Genomic DNA, 19,515 nt, shown 5'->3' on the forward strand with positions numbered 1-19,515 from the left:
CTATTCATGTCTTACTTCATAGGCTTTATAAAGGAAAGCTATAGTTAGAATACCTGGTAAACCACGTCAGCTCAATCAATTCATACCCCACATGCATCATAATGCTGCAGACTTTAAGGACACAAATCACCTGACATCATACACACCCTATAACCCAACATGAGTCAACTGACACTCAGTGCCTGCAGTGTGCTTTCACTGTCATGCATTGTGAGAAATGGATGTGTTCATGGCCCAGAGCCAAACAGGCACCATCAACTCCATACCATGCTGCTCAGGCTTTAGATGAAGCTGATACTTTGACTTGTGTCACTCCTCCTGCTGTGCTTATAACCATGCTGAAAACTCATGTCCAGACACAGACTTTGACCAAAGTAGTTTGGATAGGAGCCTAATCTTAAAAAGCAATTTAGATGTAGCTTTACTGATCATCTGCCATATGTCAATTTCACCCTGGAGGACTTTAATTTGCTCTGAAATCATATAATATCTTGCTCTCCAAAATGCTGTTTGCTATTGTATCTGGTTGCAGTAAATAAACGTGAAAGCTGGTGAGTCAGTAACACTACACAGACCAAACTGTGACCATTCCATTAATTTTTATCAATCTTGACTTCAGAATTAATGTTAACAGAATTACAACATTTTTAGCACTGAACTTACTTTTCCATAAAATGGCTGGTCTCCTATTGCCCTTGTTTTCAGAAATTCTTCACTGTTGAACACTCTGTGTTCGTAATTCAGATGGTCTTTTACCTCCCTGGGGATAAAATAAATAAACAGATAAATATGCTTGGAGATTTGTGAGTAAGTTGCCCTTTTGCACCAGCAGCCCACTAGTACTAGTAGAAATAAGCTGCAGTACCAGAAGGCAAACTGAGTTCTAATGAACAAGTCTGAGCCTCTGAAACACAGGAGAAGAGCACAGATTCTTACATGAAGACAGGCTACCTACTACAACTGCCATTTCAAAGGGGGTGGAGGGTTGATTTCATCAACCTGTGGAGGGGAATATTTACACTTAAGTCAATCTGTCTCCAGTCTTGAAGTTGTATTAATATACTGAATCACAGACAAACCATTTGAGGCATTACAAAGACAAGCATTCACTTAGGCAATTTGGAATATATGATCTAGTGTCATGTTGTCTCACTGCACAGCATCTCTAACATGTGTGAGACAGATGACTTCTTGCTGCACTCTAAAACTCTGATCCTCAAGCCAGCAATAACTGATGATTGTGTTATATCTAAAGAAACAGGTTTATTGAAATAAAACAGGAAGTGTTATGAAAAAAATGATGCAATTTTTAGTATATAAATGATCACAACAGACAGAGGCCCTGTGCCATCCCTGGAAAACCAGATTTCTATATCACACATCTTTCACAGATATTAGCCCACAGTTTATCAAGCCATGTGGGCTCAGATAAATGGTGGTTATTACAAGTATATACTTCTATTGAATTATGTATAATTTATCATGCTTTTCTTTAAACATAAAACTTCCATGCACAAAAAATAATACTACAGTGCTTCACTGAAGACAGTAGAAACTGGCAGCAGAATTGCATCAGAGATTTACTTTCCTTCACTCCCGGATGGTGGTAGGTAGAGTGTTAGAAGATAGAAGAAACAATGCTGAAAAAAAAAAAAAAAAAAGAATAAAGAAAAAGTTTGAAGGAAAGGAGAAAGAAAGCAAGAAAAGAATCAATTGCTCTGCAAAATTTTATTATATCAAGTAGAAAGTATCTGTTCATTTTTTGAAGCTGAGCATTCAGCATGTTAAACAGTTAAAGCTATTAGCAGGAAAAAGGCATTTCTTGCTCATCTTTATTTGGAACATATTGTTGCCAAACACTGAAATCCATTAAATTCCATAGGTGCATCAGGTTGTAAATGCATTTCATTCTCCAGATCCAGCTGTGCTATCTGCAGCTTGCTGTTTCCTTCACCTTCAGGAGAGACGTAGACCTGTTAAACTGCATCCAGAGGAAGGCCAAAAAAGCGACCCAAGAGATGAAACATTTCCCCTAAGAGGACAGGCTGAGAGAGCTGGAGCTGTTCAGCGTGGAGAAGGGAAGGCTCCAGGGAGACCTGAGCATGGACTTTCAGTATCTACAGGGGGGGTTGGGGGGGTGGGGGCTATAAGAATGAAGAAGACATATTTTATCAGGGCCTGTTGTGATAGGACAAGGGGAAACGGTTTCAAATTAAAGGAGGAAAGATTTAGATTGGATATAAGGAAAAAAATTCCTTATAATAAGAGTGGTGAAGCATTGGAAGAGGTTGTCCAGAGAGGTTGTAGATGCTTTGTCCTTGGAGACATTTAAGGTTAGGCTGGATGGGGCTGTGAGCAATCTGATCTAGCTGTAGGTGCCCCTGGTCATTGCAGATCAGATGGCCTAGGTGACCTTTAAGGGTCCCTTCCAACTCAAAAGATTCTACAATTCATTTTTCTGTAGCATGACTGACCAGTATGGTATTCAGTTACTAATTAATATCTCTGAGCCTGAAGCTTTTCTTAATTATAAGAGCTGCACTTCTCTTTCTGAAATCTTCACATAAGAGACATGCAAATTCAAGAATTAGAATGGCTTTACCTAAGATTTCCTAGCAACATAATATCATAGAAATACAGAGGTTGCAATGGACCTCTGGAGGTCATCTGGTTCAACTCCCATGCTCAAGCAGGGCTGTGTAGAACTGGTATTATATGTACCAGAATGCATGTATTACTGACATTCTAAGCAGGACCACCTTCTCGTATTTCCTCACAAAACATCAGAGTTCTACAGGGTGCCTAGGAAGTAATACAAATTAAGAGAATTCTCAATTACAGTGGAAGCATCTTAACAACAACCATATGCTGTCATAATAAAAATACTACATCCACTGACCTGAAGATATTAACAATTAACTGCAAAGTCATCTGCTGAACTTCTGCATTCAGTTTCTGCTGCCAAGCCCTTCTGCGCATCTGAAGTTCACCAAGATCTGTGGTGGCACGGAGACGACACAGCTCTAGATCATAATGCAGTTGAAGACTTTCCACTCTACAGAGAAAAAGAAAATTATCAAGGTTCATCCAACCACCAATGTTTCCTTGGTTTTTGTTAGGAAAATTCACTTAGACCTCACATAACTGTTAGCAAGACAAAGTACAAGGCTGATTTACAAGTGCCGACGAGCTAACAAGATTTCTGGGAGTCATAGTAGTGCACGTGCACTCAGTTTTCAGTATGAAGAACAGGAAAGTTCAGAGAATAATCAGTAATCGAAACCAACAGGCATTCTAGGTGTTGCAGCACGATACAGCTATGACGGCTTAAAGTAATTTGTATATCAATTAACTACAATATTTTATTTTTCTTCTATCACAGTATCATGTGATTGAAGTAATATAAATTAATATTACATAATACAAAAGCCATTTTTTAACCTTAGAAAGAAGGTCCAACATGATTTATGTACTATGTTAAACACAGCTTCAACATCTTCTCACCTTTTCTTGAATGCTTCTGCTGCTTGTGCTGGAACATCTGGAATTTCAGGCTCCTCTTCAACCATTTTTGAATGTGAAATATACCCATCATCAATATGAATTAGAATTAAATCTTCACCTTCCTTTTAAGAAAAAAAGTAGAATTAAGGAAAATATATTTCTATTTCTCCTTAATCTAACTCTGGCAATGCATTATTTCAGTCAGAAGATAAACCACAAAAGGATTACTTTTTTCCTCAAACTAGAAGACCACATGGAAAACTAAACAATTACTTTCAGGATTCATGTCATTAATTTCGTAGACATTAATCCTGGTTCACAAACATCTGGTAATTAATATGCTCTTTACATAGCATTACATTAATACTGGGTATTAAAATCAATCCTTGAAAAGGAACATACATGAAGATATGTACACAGCCATAGCTATATATGGAAAGAAGTTTTATAAAGGCTTTATACATTCAGCATTTACTCCTGTAACTACACTGTGTTGTGTCAGAGAGAAGATACTCAAACACTGAAACACATACTAACCCACAAGAAGTTACATGGACAAGAAGTCTACAGTTTTAAGTCTTAAAGACCTGACTGTGATACAATATCCATAAGCAAACAAAAAATCTTTCAGATGATATCAAAGTGCATTCTCTGTAGTTATTTCTGACAGAGATGGCATCTTAGCTGTTAAAATGAATTGTTTTTAAAAAGGTTTAACACTTAAAAATAAATTGGACTATAAATTGGACTTAAGTAGACCTAAAAGTTACACTTTGGCTTATAACCAGATGGATTAATGTAACACAAACTTCCACAAATCTTTCCATGGTAGGTTTCCTGCAAGCATTCAAAACAGACGTGACACACTCAAAAGAATATTCTCATTAGCCCAGTGCAGTGACACTGAGTTTTTAAATCTGCATTACACACAGAAAGAGGCTTAAATTAAGAGTCGAAAAGATGATAAAAATTAACCTTCAAAATAGTGAGAAATTGTATTCTTCACATTCTTTTTTTCTTTTTATCAGTTCTTAACTCCATCATAGGGAACAGCAGTGCTGTTAGAGCATTTTCAAGTGCATGCTCACCTCTTGAACTGGAAAAGTCATCTAATAAATCCACACAAATCTTTAAGAAAAAAATAACCTCACTGTTCTGAAGGGAAGCTATTTATACACAACATATGGTGGATTTTTTCCTGAATTGAAAACAGAACTCCCAGAAGTCATGAGTTTATCATTCTCCAAAGAAAAGAATGGTAAGGGCTATAAACAAGCAGCTTTTTCCACTGAGGTTCCATCAGTTTCAGTTTCCTCATTTCTTACATACCTCAATAAAATAAAAGCTTCAAACTGCATCGTAAAGAAGCAAGTAAATAAATGCATAGGTAACAAAGAGCAGGAACAGTATCAGTCAAAAACTTACTGTGCTAACTTCTTCAAAATGATCAGCATGACATCCCATGAGAAAAGATGTTGGAGCCATTACAAAATCCAGCATATGACGAGACAGAAGAGGCACAAAGGTGTGCTGCCACTGAAGAGGATGAAGGTATAACATAAAGCATTCAGCTACAAGTGTCAGCAGGGCCCAGTCAGAAGAGAAGAACACAATTTTTCGCTCAGTCAAAATACAGGTCAAAATCTGAAAGCAACAAAAAGCTAAATGTTTATGAAGAGGTACACCTAAAACATACAAGATATACACAGATATTTCATCTGCTTGCAAAACAGCCTCAACATTTACCTTACATCTTTTTAAACTGAACTATCATCCACTTAGAGATCTATACTAAGAGAGAAAAACAGTGACAGTGGATGTCAGCAAGAGTTTTGCTACCAGGGTCAAAGAAGTTAAGCTTTAGAAGGAACACGTGGGTTATCTCACAGAGGTAAAACAAACTCCATGCTCAAGAATGGGCATAACTGAATTCTTTGGTTTGTAATGTTTTTTGGGTATCTAAAACATCTTGTTTCCTTTTAAAAACCACAAATCCTCACTACAGTCAATCTCAAATACATTTTAAAGTATTGATTAGGTTTACCTGCAGCACCTGCTCTGGTTTGAAGCACAGCAATGGAAGATGTAGATCCAAGTCAATAACTGGACTGTCCGGATCATCTCGTGAAGGAATAATTATTTGAAGTGGTTTCATATTAAATACCTGCAATATCAGATGTTTTCCATTTCATAATGAAATTTCATTCAGAATTTTATTTCCAACTACAAACTACTAAAATCAATTGACTGCAAGAAGACAGGTATTCACATACTAAAGAAAATGGAAATAGAAACAATGGAAAATACTAAAGGACATAATATCTAGTTTGAAAGATTAAAATGAACTTAGTCTCCTTTCATAATAGTATGCTCCTTAGCCAATATAACTTGGAAAGAATTATTTTAAAACGTTATTTGTTGCAATTTCAATAAAATAATGCAATTTATTTTTCTAGAAACACTTTGGATTTCCCAACTGTAAATAAAATTTATATAGGAAATAGGAAAAGTTTGAACCAAAGAACTGAGCATGAACTGGAATGAAGATGACAAAACAAACAGAAACAAACAACCTCTTTCCATGTTTCAAATATTCCAGTTCGAATATCAGGGGAATGAACACTGTACATGCTGCATTTCTCAGCACCTGGCAGCTGTTTTAGCCAATCATTCAATCTTTCAGCTATTCTATTTGTTTCTGCTTTAACCCCTCATCTCTGAGTCAAGGAAATCAGCTAAGGAGAAGCATATGGCTGAAGCACTGCTTCCTTAGAACAATTTCAGCTATGTGCAAGGTAACATGCTGAAATCATCAACTCAGCTACATCTAGCTTGACTTGGGTTGTAAAAAAAACCCAACTCAGGCATCTCAGCTTCCACACAGAATACAAACATTTATTTGAGCGTCTCTTCTCAGCTCAGTCTTGTCTGTGCAGCAGCAAATCCACCCTATCCATAACATTTAATTCACTATACAATGTTCTGCTTCCCCAGAGCCACTCAGACAAGATATGAACAAGCCCAGAACCATATGTGTTGTTCCAGCAACTTATTTCTTTATTCTCATCTTTTTCCCCACAAGGGCTGCACTATTTCTTAGTCACGTAGCTGCACATCAATCCAGCACACAATCAAGATGACAGTCACGATGACATATGCATCAGCCAGCATGGCTCAGTATCAGGCACAAGACAGGGAACTCCCACACTTTGCTCAAGTTCAGGCATGTGTATTCAGTGAGATGGCAATGGCATATTGTAGAGGTGAAAGGTAAACTTCCTTTCATATAGAGCAGGTGCAGACTGGAGCTTCCAGCAGCTGCTGGTAGAGATTATATGGGCTGACTCTCAACAGACCTTAAGTTGGATTATGCTGAGCCTGGACATACACCTGGCATCATCTCATACAGTAACAATTTGGGATGTGCCAAATCTTTCCAAGCAAAGCATTAAAAATCAAACAGTATGACTAACAAGCATGCCAGTGCTCCAGCCTGCACCCTAGTCACATTATTCCTTATACTAATAATGCATAGCCTTAATTTCAGAGCACAGGTATTGACATCCATTACATACCAGCAGGTGAGACCTCTGATTGGATAGTAAATAATTTTCTCTGATGTATACAAGAGCAACATCCTAGAACTTTATAACATGTCATGTTAAAATAATTATGAAATTGAGCATCAGTAATTACCAAGTGCAGAGGTCCTGGTGGCGGGCTGGGTATTAAAAATAGTTTTGCTGCAAATTCTTTTACATGATCATCAACATCTAAATCCTTGAAAGATCGCAGTTGCACTAGTAAGCTGAAATTAAATTACAGACAATTATTCACAAACAGGAAAGGGGCTTTTCTGCTAGTATAACCTATAGCTAAAAAACATTATTAGGATCAATGAAAGTATTATACCAAATTATGTTTCTAATTTATTGCATACTTCAATGGTTCCATTTAATTTTAATGATGTTGTCACAACAGAATGCATTGACACTGCGAACTGTTACCAGTCCTAAGCACGAAAAGAATAAATACAGCTGTGCAAACCTGTCCAATACCTCTGTTTTAGAACCATAGTACCTCAACTGCTCCAAGGCTACAAAGTACAAAGACCATGCAGTTTGTATCATGTGCCTGATCAACTCGTGAACATTTAAGCATCCAGGATGTTAAGACTGCAATCCAGTATGTCCAACATAATGATCAGAAACTAAACACCCAAAATGTAAGCCTGCAGATCTTTATGTGCAAAAATTAGGAGCTTAATATGGTTATATTCTCCAGTGAGGTTTTAATTTGCTTGGTATCCTTATTGGCTTCTTGCTGAAGAATACTTTTTTCTTGAGGAGGGAAGTCTACAAAGCAACTGAATAGATCAGGTGATGTATTAGAAATCAGGATGCTGTATTTGTATATGGAATTTAGATGCCTGAATAAAAACATTCTGTCCTGTATTGCTGAGCTTTTTATTGTATTAGCACCATATTTAATAAATTCATATTTGGAAACAGTCTTGGTCTCATCAGCTACTGTAGGGGTGGGAAGGAGCAAAGAAAATCAGGGAGTAAAATCACTTTGAATAAGCATATCATCATACTTCAGCCACATATTCTTATTAGTTGAGATTGATAAGCATTTATTGACACATTCAGTAAATGCTACAACAGAATCAACCTGACCTGGTGCTGAGGAGATGTACAGAAGGGACAATAAGAGTTTCCTAACCAGTGTACTGTGCCCATTAATGCAATGTAATAGCAGCTGACATCCCTGCACTGCCAAGTCTGCTGAAATAAACGAGGTAATCTCTGAAACATTAAAGAGAGAGGAAAGGAGTTTATGAACCTTCCATTACCTCTATTAACTGCCTTCAAACAGATTTTCCATCTAGCAAGAACACGTAAGAATAGTCCCTCTTTAGTGCCTCAGGGCTGCAAGCAATTCATACACTTTTCTCAAGGCAGATGAGAAGACCAGTACATAAGTTGGAGGATTTACTGTTTGAATGGAAGCTATTCATGCATCCAAGACAGGAGCTCAAACAGAAGGAGATTACTGGCAGGGATATTTCATTTTACACATACAGTAACAGACTGTGGTAAAAGCAGATTGTGTGAGGTGCCCAAACCTCTCCACTTAAAAACAAACTAATAATTTTCTAATAACAACAGAATAATCCAAGGACTGCAGTGTTGTGAAGTGACTAGTGCTTTGGGAAGAAGCACAGAGTCCATTTTGATTGTTATAGATCTGAAACCACTATCTGGAAAATTAAACAGAATATGAAGATCATCATCACTATGATGAAAGTTTGCAAGTTCACCTTGCAGCACAAAGCACCTACATGGATTTAACGTTTGACACTGCACTTGTATCTTAGTTTAATTTCAGTTCTCAGCTGTTATTTCTACAATACTTGGCCATACAAGAAAAGTTGGAAGACCAAGTTTTATCTGGGAATACTTATGATGATAAAGACCTTTTGAGGACTCTTGTACATGAAAGCAAAGATCACCCCAGCTGTGTGTAATCCTTCACACTGCGTGTTATGGAAACAAACTGGTTCCACACAGCAGAATCCTGGAGAATAACAGAATCTTTTGCTATAATAGGATCCAGAAGAGAAGCAGAACCTGTGTAGATGCTCTTCAATCAGGCCTTCATTAACAATAGCAAATGGTCTTTTTTCACTAGTTATTACCAGGAAAGGGTTACATACTAGAAACTGTTCCACCAGAAGGTCCACCAGAAATTCTGTTCATATCCCCAGACTGGTAGAACAAAAAAATCACCTGAAGTACCCAGCAAAACATCACTGAAGCATAACAAAGACACTCTCCTAATCCACTGATATTGTTTGTTAAGTATACAAGGCACTACTACTTGAGCACACTCGCTCAATGGAAACATGAAATTCAATATTTAAGCCATAGGGCACCTGACTGCTCCTGACTTAAGGCATCTTAAATGAAAGATAACTTCATCTCTGGTTTACAGGAAAGGAGTGACAAAACTTTGTAACATTACAAAAACCTGAAACAACCCCAGCTGTGCAGAGAACTATGTTCAAAACATACCACTGAGAACAGCCACACATCCCAATAACTGTTTTATTCCTGACACAGGAAAAAAAACCAAAGATCAGTAATAGAAATAATGATAACGTTATCTCTTCACTCCTTCCTCTCCAACCACTGAAGCATACTGGAGGTGTTTCACAAGGGCAAAAAATTAGAGAAAAACAACAGAATACTCAGATTTTACCTATCAAATGGAATCAAGGAAAGCAAGTGATTACAAGCTTAAAAATAAAAATCCAGGAGAACATATCATGGAAACATAATCAGTTGAATTTCCAGTTTGGCAGGAAAAGCCAGCACTGAACACAGCTTCATCACTTCCCCTCTCCTTCCAGCTCCACACAGTAGTATCTCACAGCCAGGTGCCCCAGCAATAGTGGAGGAGGAGAGCAGTGCAGCTGAATGACAAATCTCTCAGTTATATGACCAGGACTGCACATAGTTCCATTAACCTGTGGAGTTCCCATATAATTATTCACATATTTATTAATCTATTAAAGCTTAAATGTTAAGATAAGGATAAATTTGAACTCCCTCTAAAAAGCAGTACAGCTGAAAGGAGAAACCATCTAAAGTTAGCCTAGAGGCTAATGTTTTAAGTAGGTGCAAAAATCTACTATGTATGATTAAGGCAGAAGTCTTTAATTATAGTGTTTAAAATACCCAGCCAAAGGCAGATGCTTGCATTTCTAGAGAGCTGATTCTACCTACAAGTTTCTTTCTGCACGTGCAGAAAGACTCCACCTGCAAGCTGGCTCCTGTCTGCTCTGAACAAATACAAGAGACCTAGAATTATTTTTGTAACCTCTGGAATTTTCCATGGCTTTTCTGAATATTTTCCCACTTCTCCCTTAGTGGACTATTCAGAATTCCATTCACACTGACTGCTTCTCCCAGCTCAGAACTACCTCAGTTCAGAGAACAAGCAACTCATGAATATACTATATAAACTACTGCTAAAGCTGAATCTATGCAATTTCCCAGGCAGCAGAAAGCTAGTGTGTACTATGCTCCTATAAGGGTTGAGATCATAAAAGATTATAAAAACAAAATATTACAGATACCATAAAGACTAGATAAGTGGCAAAGCATCATACCTCAGGTACATAGCTGTAACAGTTACACAGATGAGCATTTACCTGAGATCTGAGACTAGAAAATGGCAGCAATGAATCAGCTCCAGCATCACTAACAGCTTGTACAAGTGACTTCAACAGAAAGAAGTGATCCAGGCAGGAAAGTAGAAAGGGAAGGAAAGACTTCCTTTCTATTTTAGTGATCATCCCAATTTTGCACCAGCCTGTGAATACCTAGTTTCCATTGCATCCAAGTCCCCTGTCCACAATAAATTTACTAATGCTTTGAAAATGGCAGGGTAAATCTAGCATGAACAAAGGTAGTGGGGTTATGACCTCAAAATAAGTTACTAAAAAAAGACAAACCTATGATCACTTATCTTATAACTCATCTGCACTCCAGAATCTTTTAGCACTTCTAACCTAGGAGGTACTTCAAATACTACAACACTGCCTCCGGGTTCTATGCCAGCCAAGTAACCGCTGTACTTTATCATGTAAATTGGATTACTTAGTTAATAAAAAAGTAAACAGTGTCGTGATTTACACCAGCATGATACAACTGCTTCTTACTATCCAAGTAACATTCACTTTACATTTCTTCTCTTTCACTCCTCTACATCTCACAACTTAAAAATAACAACTGTTTTATTATTATGCAAACCCATATATTTATGTATTAAGACCTTCATAAATATTTCCAGTAGAAACACACAGGATAGCAAATCTTACCATGAGAGACAATCCTTGAGGGCATTAAAATAGGGATATCTGGATATCACACAAATAGCAAGGGGTACAAAACAGCCAGGCTTCTTCCCAGCACGCAAAGATTCCCACTGGGTCTGCCCGTTGGAGGCAATGTAGCTGTCCTACAAAGAAACTACAGATTAATGTGTTTATGTTAATCAGGAGTTGATGGCTAGTATTTTCTTAAGAACCCAAGGGATTTGGATGCCTATCTCCCTTGAGCTCTTCAGAAAAATGTCAGCCTACAAGACTACAACGTACACATTAAATGAATTTTAGTAAAGAAGTATTTATAAAGAGCACAGAGTACAACCTTCACAAAAAAAAAACGCCCAAGGGAAAAGACTGCCTTTAAATATTCAAAACTCCTAATTGAAATCATAACAGTTTTTTCAGAGGTTTACATTAGAACAGCACTGATCTGAATGACAGCAGCATTATAAAACTTGACTTAGCTTCTGTCTTCTAACAAAAATTATCAGGTAACTGATTGCAAAAACACACCTGACATTACTTTTCAAGTGTTTATCACAATGTGTTTCAATAAAAGCATGAGTTAAATAACATACTTGCATGGGCTGATAGTACTGTGCAACAACACCATACGTTCTGTTACCACAGACATCTGTGAAGACCAGGAAGTGAATGTGGTCCTCTCTTGGTTCAGCAGTTAGATAAAGTCCTCCTGCAATGAAGATAGAAACAATTTTCTTTTTTAAAGACTATACAAATACATTTACAACTACTTGAAAAATGATTATTGATAACAAATACTGCACATTTTTAACTAATTTCCAGAGAAATGTCTCATTTGAAGTGTTTAAAATTCACATATTGCATTTTATCTAAAAGTTATTAGAAAGGCCATAAGCCACATGTTAATGAAGAAACAAAGATATTACACAGTTATTTTGCATTTTAAAATGCAAAACACAATAAATGAGTTTTGTTCACCCTTTTTATCCCTTCAAGTAAGGTCTGCAATTCCAACAGGCATATTAAGATTGCTGCAATTAAACCGAGAGGAAACAGTTATGGATAACTTAATAGCCAATGAAAAGTGAAAGTACTCAGACATTTAAGATAAACCAAAAGAAAAAAAGATACCTTTTAAGCTGTGCAATTCATCAAGATAATAAAGATGCTTGTATAATAGACCATCAAACATTAAAGTAGTTCTCATTTAAAAGAGGGAACATTACAGTACCTGGGAAGCACAGCTGTGGCAAACCAATGAGATCAATGTCCTTTGGAATTGTAATATCTTCAGTGTCTGCTGTTTTCTGCTCCCTGCTGAGAGTCTTGACACTTTCAAACTTTGGTCTATCTTTCTTTTTTCGGAATGAGCGGCGTTTACCTCGGTTCAAGTTATTTCCACTTGTATTAGTCGGGTGAATATCATCTCTGCTGATAAATGGAGGCACAAATACAGAAAGAACTTCTGGATCCAGGGGAAGAAGACTTCTGGGTTTCCTTTGAAGGTCCTTTAAATATATATATATAAAATAATAAATTGACATCCTACTAGGTTTTTTGTGTTTTTTTTTTAAACATTTTTAGCTCTATTTTCTCTCTGCTTCTAAAATTATGTCTTTAGAACACATTTTCCCTCAGTAATTCATCTTTCATTTAGTTCCTTGATTTGAATAAGTTAACACAAAGGGAATACACCTGTCATTTTTTGTTGGCAATAAATCATTCTTCATCATTCAGAACATACCTCACCAATAAACATCTTTGCATAAGAAAACTAACAAATCCCAAGTGGGATATTTCCTCTCTCCAAGCATTCAGATGAAGCATAAGCTCTACATAAAATAAAAATATACTAAGAACAGAAAACAGGAGGCAGGCAAAGAAAAACAAAGAAATGAAGTAGAGCTGAACTGAAGGTAAGTCTTTGTTCAACTTCAGGGAAAACTGTATTTTTACTTCAAATAGTGTCTGCAAGAAGAGAGAGGGAGAAAAACAACAAAAGTCACCTTTCACAAAAGAACCTTAAGCAGTGATTAAGAATGTAATTTTTAAGTGTTATAATGAACACACTACTAAGGCACTGTAAAATCTGAAGTCATTAATTCTTTTTCATATGCTGATGAACAGTGGAGCAGACACCCCAAGGTCACGTGAAAATTACATTTACAGTAAGCATCTTTGGGAAGCAGCACATTGCTGAGAGACCTTTCTGTCCCACTTTTAAAACAGTGAGAAATACTGTGCAGAAAAGGAGACTCCGTAGGACATTCTTGACAATGTAGTTAGAGCTTCAATTAATTCACTGTAATTTTAATTCCTTCCACCAGCAAGTGAAAGCTTTGTTCAGCCAGCGGATATTTGGAAACAGGAAAGGCAAGCCTCACTGTGGCTGAGAAGCTGTTCTGTGTTCAGCTTTTTGTCAACTGATAAATGAAGTCCACATGCAATGTTTTACCCTCAGACGTGATGCAGCAGTACCACGTATTTAAAATTCTCCTTGAGCACCAATACTGACATCTCTTATTACTTTCTCTACTTTTTAAAACGCTTATAAAGGCAAAGTTCATTTGCTTCACTGAAGCCAATCTTCTTCTGTCAATGTTTTGAAACAGAAAGCATCAGCATATAGGTTCTAGCACTTGAGGCAGTGTCCTGGTTTCAGCTGAGATACAGTTGATTTTCTTCCTAGTGGCTAGTATGGTGCTGTGTCGTGAGTTTAGGATCAAAGTAACTTCATCACCACACTGATGTTTAAATTATTGTTGAGCAGTGCTTATACAGTGCCAAGCGCATTTCAGCTTCTCACACTGCCCTTCCAGTGAGGAGATGGAATGCACAAGGAGCTGGGAGGGGACAGAACCAGGACAGGTGAGCAAGGCCAGCCAAAAGCATGTCCCATACCACATGGTGTCATGCTCAGCATGAAAACTGAGGAGATTTGGCCAGTGAGCCAGCCAATGCTCAGGGACTGGCTGGGCATCAGTCAGCAGGTGGTTAGCAATTGCATCGTGCATCAGTTGTTTTGTATACTCTTTTGTCATTATTACTATTATTTTCCCTTCCTTTTCTGTCTTATTAAATTATCTTTAAGTCAACCCATGAGTTTTACCTTTATTTCTATGTGGCTCTTTCCCCCATTCCACTAGGGATAGGAGTGTGCCAGCAGCTCTGTGGTGCTTAGCTGCCTGCTGAGTTAATCTACAACAGCACACCAGTAGTCTTCCTCACATTTGAAGCATCATAGAAAAATGAGAAGGAATACTTACCTTTGTGATATATTACTTATTTATCTTAAGCTCCACCGTATTCTATAATAGCATAACTGGGATGCTCAAAGATATATCCATAACTTTGAAGGGCGTGTTACAAATTGGGATACTGAATGCCACACCCTGCCAAGCTAAGAACTTCATTTTTCTAGTTAGCAATTGACACCCATTCCAAGCAAAGAAACTCTGAACAGAAATAAATCCAACATGATCACTCAAAGGAACAAACTGCTAAACTTTACAGACAGAAACTCAGAATTAAAGCTTAGCCCTAAGGCTGTCATGCAAGGAAAACACACACCTACTTCAAACCGTAGCAGTCTCAACTTGGCAGATTTGCCCCACAGAGTTCTTCATACAAAGCTGCTTTGACAAGGCAATCCCTGACTTGCACTGAAGGCATCTCTGTGCTACAAAATGCTGGATGACAGCCAGCAATTTAATGGCCTCGCAGTGTCACAGTTTCTGACACGGTGGGTCCTTGATGTCTTGGACTGCAAGAGACGCATTAGGCATCAGATTTTATTCACAGAACAGCTTTGTCAGTGCTGTCACTGACCCAGTGACCCAGTCACCAACATTCAAATCAGCTCTTATTAATATCTACAGCCAGAGTCATGTTTTCTCTCCCTCCCAGTTCAGAAGGAGCAAACTGGCAGCAACAGAACAACATTCACTTGAATTGGGGAAAGGAAGATGCCTCTATGATCTTCATTACTGTAATCTCAGCCCTACAAAATACACATTGCCAACACTGAAAACATCATCTCTATTTCAAAAGCTGTCTCAGATCTCTTCCAACTGAAGCTTCATAGTAACAATTGCATTGCCAGTGAGGAGGATCAACCAGGACAGCCTAGAAACTTCACTTTCAGAGCTTCAGTGCAAAATTGTATCTTTGTTCCCGGAATCTCAAGGGCCAACAGGTCAATAATACAAAGCTTCTCTCACTTTGGGAGTGGTTTAACTATCACGCTCCCACTGATTTTATTACTTTATTGCCCCGCACTGCAATAAAGTAACTGCATAAACACACTCTCAAGACCAAGATTTGAAGGTTACATCTGCAAGCACCATCTGAGCCCAGTGCTTGGTAGTAAAATTTTCCTCTCCCATCGATCAGTTCTTTCTGCATTCAGTGAAAATGCACAAAACATATCCTACCATTTCCTCCCATAGACAGTACTATGGAAAAACAAGGAAGCAAAATAACCCTACAAACTCTCACAGACACCGACTGAAATCCTTGTGGTTCAACAGCTTGAAGAGATGCTTCTGTAGTAATATTAATATCCAGAGAGACTACTTTCCTTTCTGACACTGTGTTCTGCATTTTGAGCAAACAGAGGACTCAAAGCCTGAGATGTAGTGAAGCAATGCAACAGCTCCATTTATTTATTCGTTAATCCAATTCCCTATGTACTGTTGTACAGGTTTGGGTTTTTGTTTTTTGTTTGGAAGCAGTGAGATCACACCGTGCACTAAAAAAAGAAATTCACCCACTCTCAGTTTACTTCTCAAACAAATGCCAAAACAACACACGCACACCAGTTTCAAAAGGCTGGTGATAAGATTTACAGCACAGCTACTTCCCCAATTTCAACATAAACATGAATGAGGCCCTGGAATTTGAACCTCACTTTAACTAATATCACTTAAGAAGATGACATCAGCAGAACTGCCTCCTGAGTATGTGAGCAGCAAGAAAGGCTTTTGTTTTTAACCAACGCTATCAGAGTGCACCAAGTCAGCTCCAAGACGGACAACAGAGATCCGTGGGAGCAGAAGTGTTGGCTTTCAGCATGTGCCAGCTTCTCCCACAGCAGGACAGCATGGGACACCGCCATAAGTGCACTTTAATAGAGCGAAATCAGGAAGAGAACTGAACTGTTAACTCACATGAGAAGCAGCAGGTCAGGAACAAGTTACAAAGCAAACAGTTCGAAGCAGAACACAACCTATCAGGGATTTACACCCTCATGGTGCAAGTCACCAGGCTTTACTCCCCTATAAGAAGATGGGAAACGGGATGTTAAGCTGTGAAGGACGTGCACTATTGAAGCACCCTGCTGTTCCAGCTTAAGGAAAACCACCTTGCGTTCCTCACGTACATCCCAAAAGCGTTACTGCGTAACAGTGACAACCCCGAGGCAGCTCAGCAGTAGTGCTGATCGGTGGACAGAAGCAGGGCCGGGGAGGGCTAACTCAGACCCGACTTAAAGCCACGCTGACAGGAGCAGCCCCACAGATAACTGTGGGGGGGAGCCGGGGGGGGGGGAGGGGACCGACCCCTCTCACCTGCAGTTGGGTCCTCAACTGCTCCCTGGGAACGCCAACCAGCAAGCAGACCTCCAACAGGCCCGAGGGCAGCGCATCCTCCATGGCACAGCAGGGCAGGGACACAGCAGTCGCCCAGTGACTCCGTCCGTCAGGTCCGCCCCACTCCGCCCATTGCTAGTGCGGGGCGGAGCCCGCTTCCTCACCCGGCTTTATAACCCCGCCGCTCCCCTCAGGGTAAAAAAAAATACACGCATTTTTATTGGCTATTTATCCTGTCGCTCTTTGCTGTGACCAATCAAAGTCAAGAACTGTGACCTGTGGGCAGGGCGGGGGCGGGGCCTCGCCGCGCTGAGGTAGTTCCCGCCCTCAGTGTGCAGCGGCAGCCGTGAGGGTTTTTCGCTTCACACCTCTTCTCCGCTGGGAGAGCCCCCTGGGCAGCCTTTTTTATTTTTATTTTTATTTTTTCCCAAGGGGAATCTCAGGCCAGTTTCCCAGAGGGGGCTGTTGGTACAAAAAGGTGCCTCAAGGCTGCCCGGTGCCTCTGAGAAGCGGGTGAAGTCATGGGCTGGTGCTTTGATAAAGAGGTGCTGTCCTCCTGTTTGCTTCAGGTGACTCAGCAGCAGCGTGTGGCTGACATTACATTAGAGTGTCACGTCACAGTTTCGACAAACGTGGCTGATGGCAGAGCACGGGGTGCTTTTGCCTCAGAAAGTTTCAGTTGGACCTGCCCATGCAGCAGGGGAACAGCTGAAGGGACCCTGCTTTCTTCGTGAGCTGCTCAATACACATAGTGAGTGAATAAACCTTTACCAACGTAAATGTTTTGTCCTCTGGGATCAGAGTGAGGACATAAGGCAACTGAAACTAAAACACAGTTTCATTGACACTGAAGGAATAAAAGTTAGTTTCAGCCACAGCCAACGGCTTCTTTATGGTTTTGTTTTTGTCTGCAGTGCTTCACAAGTTTGCCATCAGCCCCGTGTTCAGAGTAAAGTTTGAGAAATGCAAAGAAGACCAGGAATATGGAATCACTTGAGGTGGAAGGGACATTTAAAGATCATCTAGTCCAACCCAGTGGCTCAGAGAGCTCAGTGAGATTTCTTGTATTGTTGAAGCCTGTGAACATCTGTATGCAGTCAAATCAACCCTGATTCTTTATGGATTTGTATCAGCAAAAAGCCATTCTGTGTGTCTTCATCATAGCATCTTCCCACACATATGTTTTCTATCATCTTTGGTGACTATAGTGCTCAGTCCTCAAATTTTGTGCTCCTTCCCAATGGATATGACACAAAACCTGACAGCAATAGCTCCGACATAAAGCTAAGAAAGGACTTTGCACTCCAGAAGCTGTAGGACTGTGTGCTGTAAAGCATTTTAGTGTCTTAAGGAGTTATAAATATTACAGCTGCAGAGCATGTTTTTTTAGTGTTGACTTTCATTCATTTCTTCAAACTGTACAGGGGTTATACAGTTTCTAACTCAGTTTTCTACACCAACTTTTACAGTTTCAGCATGATTTATATGAGGACTGAAGAAATTTCCTTTTGAAAATGAATATAGACATCATTTGTGTCCTGCAGGCTTTTTCATACACTGCTCAGTTTGTCTTCTCTTTCACTTTTTAGTTAAGATGTATCACTGTTGCACAGCCATGTCTTTCTTTCAGTGAGGACTGAAACTCAGACCACTGCTTCCGTCCACTAACTGGCTCACAAGAGCACCCATTTCTGTGCTCATGTTATTGCATAAATAAGAAGTCTTTATTCTGTCTGGTAAGAACTATGTGCTCTAAGCAAAGGGAAGACAGGAAGCACAGCATGAAGTACACTGCTCCAAAGTGCATCATACTAACTTTGCAGTCTGGAGGTCCATGAAAAAGGAAAAAAAACAACCACAGCGTCTCAAACATTTAAACCTGTTGGCTGTAAAATGTTATTAACAATGTCTTGTGTAGGTGGAAGGATTCATTTAAATGACACTCAGAGAGGTCAGGTTGTAATGTTCTTTCTAACTTCAGCATATCACAGTTTTATATTCCTTCTTCCAGGATAATGAAGCAATAGAATTCCACGGATGTGTTTTAGTGCATTATGTCATTTCTTTCATTGCCAGGCAATGCAAATTTACACCTATATTAGCAACCAAGGAACCACTTGGTAACTGACTACACAAATTAGATTATTACTTTCAACCAAGGTTCCTGCACAGTCTTGAAATGTCTCTCTCAGGGTTTCAGAAGAGGCTAAGAGAACAGGGCTAGGGAAGAGATGGATTCAAGGGGACCTCCAGGGAGGTCATCAACAAGAAAGCCAAGCTCTTAACTGAGGTGCACAACAGGAAATGGAGCAACAGAGGCCATAAACTGACATCAGGGATGTACTGAATGTGTCTGAGGAAAATTCTTTTCATTCTAAGAACAATTAAGCACTGGAACTAGGGCCTAGAGATGTACCACGTCCATCTCGAGGTTCTCAAGAAAAGACAGAATGAAGCCATAAGCAGATGGATCTGACCTGACAGCTGACGCTGCTTTGAGCAGGAGTTTGGACTAGACACCTCCTTCCAACCTAGATGATA

General features: G+C 39.2%; 1 protein-coding gene across 1 annotated transcript in view; it reads right to left on the reverse strand.

Moving 5' to 3' along the window:
• Window positions 1-17,072, reverse strand: part of DENND3 (DENN domain containing 3) — a 32,193-nt gene extending 15,121 nt beyond the window's left edge. The window contains exons 1-10 of the mRNA XM_065753626.1: window positions 16,954-17,072; window positions 12,618-12,894; window positions 11,980-12,095; window positions 11,393-11,532; window positions 7,201-7,312; window positions 5,549-5,668; window positions 4,930-5,148; window positions 3,505-3,626; window positions 2,900-3,055; window positions 664-760 (exon numbers count right to left, since the gene is read on the reverse strand). Of these exons, the coding sequence (XP_065609698.1) occupies window positions 664-760; window positions 2,900-3,055; window positions 3,505-3,626; window positions 4,930-5,148; window positions 5,549-5,668; window positions 7,201-7,312; window positions 11,393-11,532; window positions 11,980-12,095; window positions 12,618-12,894; window positions 16,954-17,037 (1,443 nt within the window). The 5' untranslated portion in view covers window positions 17,038-17,072. The remainder of the gene's footprint in view (window positions 1-663; window positions 761-2,899; window positions 3,056-3,504; window positions 3,627-4,929; window positions 5,149-5,548; window positions 5,669-7,200; window positions 7,313-11,392; window positions 11,533-11,979; window positions 12,096-12,617; window positions 12,895-16,953) is intronic.
• Window positions 17,073-19,515: the final 2,443 nt, after the last annotated feature.

Source organism: Cyrtonyx montezumae, unplaced genomic scaffold (assembly GCF_038088225.1).
Source record: "Cyrtonyx montezumae isolate F1298 unplaced genomic scaffold, pur_monq_1.0 scaffold_8, whole genome shotgun sequence".
Lineage (NCBI taxonomy): Eukaryota > Metazoa > Chordata > Aves > Galliformes > Odontophoridae > Cyrtonyx > Cyrtonyx montezumae.